The sequence below is a fragment of the Tachysurus vachellii genome, chromosome 25 (genome assembly GCF_030014155.1).
Source record: "Tachysurus vachellii isolate PV-2020 chromosome 25, HZAU_Pvac_v1, whole genome shotgun sequence".
In the NCBI taxonomy this organism is placed as follows: Eukaryota; Metazoa; Chordata; class Actinopteri; order Siluriformes; family Bagridae; genus Tachysurus; species Tachysurus vachellii.
In genome coordinates this window covers 8,240,663-8,246,348 of record NC_083484.1, presented here as the reverse complement: position 1 = coordinate 8,246,348, position 5,686 = coordinate 8,240,663, and the positions used below count along the sequence as shown (strand labels likewise).

The 5,686-nt window shown below is 36.0% G+C and overlaps 1 protein-coding gene across 1 annotated transcript; it reads left to right on the top strand.

Annotated features, from left to right (window-relative positions):
* Positions 1–5,451, top strand: LOC132840486 (GTPase IMAP family member 9). The gene is made up of 3 exons (XM_060862161.1): positions 1–136; positions 3,213–3,986; positions 4,423–5,451. The coding sequence occupies exons 1-2, from the start codon at positions 106–108 to the stop codon at positions 3,983–3,985; spliced, it is 804 nt and encodes a 267-aa protein (XP_060718144.1). The 5' UTR covers positions 1–105; the 3' UTR covers position 3,986; positions 4,423–5,451.
* Positions 5,452–5,686: the final 235 nt, after the last annotated feature.

Here is a 5,686-nt window from a genome sequence, read left to right as displayed (position 1 = left end):
ACCACACCTACAGGCTGACACGCTTTACCAACCTATCAAACAGGAAGTCTTTGTACAGAATAAAGAAACACCTAAAAAAAAACCCTAAAGAACTGAAACAACATAATGGAGTCTTACAAATTAACAGAATTATCTGGTAAGTGCTGAAGAAACACACTTTAGAACATTAGCACATGGTGTTTACATTCATAGCAGTGTGAGTTTATAGTCTGTGTGAGTTTTTGACACATTTCAGTTTCAGCTGACAGTTTTACACAGAACTGGATAATAAACCGAGTTTATAGCTTTATTTTATATATATATATACTATACTATACTATACTATATACATGCACATATGTGTGTGTATATTATATATGTAGTGACTCAGTTATCTGATATTGTTCTTTCAGTAAGCAGATGCAACTGAAGCTAATTAAATATTTACAATTTTACAACATATTTATATAACACGTTTATATACAGAATATATAGAGCGAAAGTCTTGTATCACAGTATAATTAACTTTATTTACTTTCTTTAACATATTGTTTGTTTACAAATCGATGCTATTTATTTATTTATTTATTTATTTATTTATTGCTGATGTCATCCTTGTACAGCTCACTTTACTGATGCCTGTGAATGTATTTTCTTACCCTTATCTTTAACATATGTATGTAAATGATTGTTGTCTCCTGTGAATCTTTCATATATTTGGCTCAGTTCACAAATTATATTTTTAATGTTTCTATACAGTCAAGTTCATATATATTTTTGGACAATTGTACGGTTGTCTGTCCAGCAGCCACACCAGCAAATTGTCATCCGAACGGCTAAAGAAGCAAAATATCAGGGTGAACGTCAAAGTCAAACCCTTTTGAGATATTACTACTTATTCCTCAACTGGGATTTTGGAGTACTAGTTTATATGAACAAGTGACTACATCACGGCATCTAAACGATAAACAAATAAATAAATAGTCAAATCCTGGGTTGTAGGATAAATCAAACATTTACAAATATAACATGGGGAAAATCACAGATTTTATTGTCAAAATTTTTTATTTGCATGTACATATAGTCCCCTCTGAAACTATTGGAATGGCAAGGTGCTGTAGACCAAAGACATTTTGGGATTGAGATTAAAAGATTAATATGAGACGAGACTTTCAGCTTTATTCCCTGGTATTTACATGTAGATAAAATGATCATACTGATTGCAGTCAAAATACATCTTTATGATTTTGTCCATGTTTTGCCATTTTCAGCTACAGCAAGTGGTTTCCAAGTGACGAGAACAGCAATGTACAGTATATATTTTATTTAAGGATGGTATATAAAAGAAATCTAGAACAAAACATCGAGTACAAACTCTTGTAAAGGAATAAACCTGTAAATTATAGAAAGGTTCTAGTATTAACTTGTTGTTCTTTGTATCTATTTGCAAATCTGCTTCCAGTGAACTTCACAAACAACTTTAATGTTTTAATCTAGGGTTCTAGATTTTCTTCCCTAAGCCTCCAGAACAGGGCTATTCAATTAGTTGCCATGTGGGGCAGTTCATGAAGAGCATACTAAATGAGGGGACGGATATATGGCTTGCAATATGAGTAATGACACAACAACAATTTAGGAGCTAATATGTTGTATTTTTGCACCATAAGACACCCAAGTAAGCGTTTTTCTCTACATTTAAACACGCTCAGGTTGTATTTTGAAACTATATATCATCAGTGAATTGTAAGATGCCCAAGTAGACTTTTTTCTACATTCATTTTCTATTATTCACTCATTTAGAATTTAACTTATTTAAGTGCAACTTAAGTGCACATAAAAAAAAACAACTCAAAATATGGAAAATAACATTGTTTTGTGTTATTTTCTGTCAAAATAAATCATTTTAATATGACTATGTAAACTACAACAGCCATCTCAATAATTGGCAAACATTGAGGCTGCATTCTAATGTGAGAAATGACATTTTTTAGATTTGGCAAGAGCAGTGAAATCGGGTGTATATGTTGTCAGTGAAATACACATACAGTGGCGTTGGTGCTGTGGAGGGATGTGTGTTGTTTCACTGAATTTTCAGAATTTTTTGTGAAAAAAAACTGAAGGAAGAAATAAACAGAATAAATGATACTTACAACAGTTCTCATCTGTCATGATGTTCTCACCTATCAGTCATCCACAGCCTCACATGAGAGGCTGCTCACGTCACTCACCTAAGGTCATGTGACTACTGCTCTGTGCTGCGACTGTGGCTTGTGCTGAACGGAACAGACAAGCGTCACTTCAAAACTGTAGGGTCCTGTGTCCGACTGAATTAAATTAATTATAGAGATGTCTTTTTCACACTTGGCCACTTTAAGGGCCGGAACAAATTACCTTGGGCTGCCAATTGAATAGCCTGACTCTAAAGTGTATTCTGCAGGGGAGGCCGCCATGCCAGCATCTTGCTGTTGCTTCATTTTCTATGATTGAGCCTGACATTTTAGAAAGTGAATAGTAATAGTGTGGCACGGTGGCTTAGTGGTTAGCACGTTCGCCTCACACCTCCAGGGTCGGGGTTCGATTCCCGCCTCCACCTCGTGTGTGTGGAGTTTGCATGTTCTCCCCGTGCCTCGGGGGTTTCCTCCGGGTACTCCGGTTTCCTCCCCCGGTCCAAAGACATGCATGGTAGGTTGATTGGCATCTCTGGAAAATTGTCCCTAGTGTGTGAGTGCGTGAGTGAATGTGTGCCCTGCGATGGGTTGGCACTCCGTCCAGGGTGAATCCTGCCTTGATGCCCGATGACGCCTGAGATAGGCACAGGCTCCCCGTGACCCGAGGTAGTTCGGATAAGCGGTAGAAGATGAATGAATGAATGAATGAATAGTAATAGTGAATACAAATGAATAGTCTACCTAAATACTGATGCTGCCTAATATTTTTTCATACACACAGGGATGCCTTGTAGTGGTGTGTGCCATCTAATGCAGTGATTACTCTAATCATAATACTTTCCTGATACACTGGCTGACGGATTATTAATAGCAGAAGACTTTTGAGATTATGATTATTTCATTTTGAGTGGCAGTCAACAAAGTAAAAAAATATAAATAACAAAGTAATATGATTACAAACCAAGCCCATCACTTTGCACTTACTACTACTTACTACCAAAGGAACTGGATGATTAAACACCTTCATATTTGCATTAACCATCAAAAATGCCTTTTTTCTTCCAGGTAATGAAAATTTTAACCCTGAAGAGGAAAAAAAATTAGCTGCTTCCAACCATCTCTCTGAGCTGCGGCTTATCCTTTTGGGTTGGCGGTGGCCTGGGAAAAGCCTGACTGGAAACACTATACTGGGGCGTGAAGAATTTCGGCTAGAACGAGCAGCTGAATTCTCTGTGAAGCGTGATGCAGAGCGCCACGGTCGCAAGCTGACTGTTGTGGATACGCCAGGATGGTTTTCAGCTCAGACCACTCCAACAGCTTATCAACAGGAGATGGCTCGTAGCCTGGGTATGTGCCCACCGGGGCCACATGCTTTCCTACTTGTCGTGCCTGTAGGCATGTTCACAGAAATGGACCGAGCAAGAATCGAGGAGAACTTGGTGGTGTTTGGTGAGGCCGTGTGGAGGCACACCATGGTGGTGTTTACATGGGCTGAAGTGCTGAAGAACATGCCGATTGAGAGACACATCCGGCGCCAGGGTAATGCACTGCAGTGGGTGCTGGACAAGTGTAAGAAAAGATACCATGTCATTAACAATGACACATTCGGAGAGCACACACAGGTCCCGCAGCTGATTAAAAAGTTGGAAGAGATGGTAGCTGAGGAGGGCGGGCACTTCATACCCATGAAAGAGGAAGCAAAAGTCCAGAATCAGGATTCAGCTGAAGCTATTGATGAAAACTCAAACCCAAAAGAGGTGAAAGAGAAGCGTGAGCTTGGAGCTCGGCCCAAAGAGAACTGTTCTTTCAGCTCACTGCAGACTGTTGAGAGTCCCTAAAGTAAGCTAATGCATTTTAATGTTTGGCCCTTTACTGTAAATACTGTTTACTGTGTGGGAAACTCTTGAGGAGTTTAGATAAGGAGTTTTTCTTTTACAGATCTGTACAAATGAAAACTTTATCATGCCTATAGCATTTTTTGTGCTTTTTTTTTTATTGGTTTGTCTCTCCTGATATATCTTTGGTCTGTTTGCTGTGTGCACCTGTTCTTAGTTCAGCCCTTATTAGTGATGTCTCATAGTGAAGTCACTGTAGTTACTGAATAATTCATAGCATTTATTGCCGTACAAAAAAAAAATTAATAAGTAGCTGGGATTTAAGTTGCTGTTATAAAGTAGTTATTTACTGTTATAAAATGTACAATTTCTTGCATCACTGGATTTTTTTAACTTTAAAATCATTCCAAATCCTTTTCTTCTGTCTGATTTTTCAACAGATTTGATTGAAGGATCATCTGATTGAAAGATGGGAACCGGAGAGTGAATTCGTGCTGCTTTATTACATTCCTTGATCTGATGTGTTTTATCTTTTATTTAGTGAATATCTGCAGCTACAGGAAATAACAATTTATTTACCTAAAACCATGAAGTGATGTATTTATTTTAAATTGTGGTTGTAAAAAAAAAAAGAAGAAGAAGACAAACAGTTGATCAGTTCTAACAAAGTTTTTACACTGTTATAATAAGGACTCATTTTACTTGTAGCTACATTATTTCCCTTTTGTATTGCTATATTATTATTATTGTATCCAATATTTCTCAGTTTCTTTTAATTCATTAAACAACCAAACTTGTGCCTTGACTAAAATCTGCAATTACCAACATGAGCACAAGCAATAATAAAACATCTAAATGAGAAGGACAGAAACTTATAATTAGTATCCTCCTCATTTAGATTTCTAAACCTTTGTTTAGCACAACTTGAAAACACATTGATGTTTTTGTATTAACATATGAAGGTTTTTGTTGTTGTTAAAATGTACTTTTGGGAACATTTTTTAAAGGAGGAGAGATACTTTTTTTTGACTGCTGTAATTTTTTTTATTGAGTTCTGTATATTTAACTTCTTTCGTGGTTCTTTTCATTGTTCGAAATTTAATAATATTCAACAGAAACTGGACAATGGTCAAGTTTTCACCAAGACAAACAGGGAAATAGTAACTGCACATTTTTGTTCTAACTAGTACACTATTTTTTTTCTCAGCAGCAATAATACCATACCACACTATAATACTGTTATTTAATGAAAAGTTTATTGATGATGTTTCGAGAGATACATGCTGATTTTGTTATATTTTATTGTTTTTTAACACAAAAAATGTCATAATATATATGATATTATGGTACCTGGAGTTTAATATATCTGCTCATATATAAATTAATTAACAGGTTAAATAATTTCACCTCTGTGTGCTGTACTTTTGCAATCAGTAGAATTTCTATGATTAAAAGAAAGTGTGATCCAATCTAGTGTCCTCTCCTCTTTGTCGTGCTCCTTTTAACAAATTTGAAAGCAGCTTACATGCAATGAATCCTTTTTTCATCTTTCATTTTAATGTGTGAATGCATGCACACGAATTCCACTATTACTTGAAACAAGATCTGCTTTAATTTAATGTTGTATTAATTTGACATCACAGACCTTTTAATCTAAGAATGTTCGTCATTTTAGACATTAGTAATTGAAATAAAGATTAGTAA

Excerpts from the sequence above, each read along its gene's own strand:
- LOC132840486 (XM_060862161.1), top strand. The coding sequence starts at position 106 with ATGGAGTCTTACAAATTAACAGAATTATCTG. Across the intron at positions 137-3,212 it reads CAAATTAACAGAATTATCTG|GTAATGAAAATTTTAACCCT; the intron begins GTAAGTGCTGAA and ends TTTTTCTTCCAG.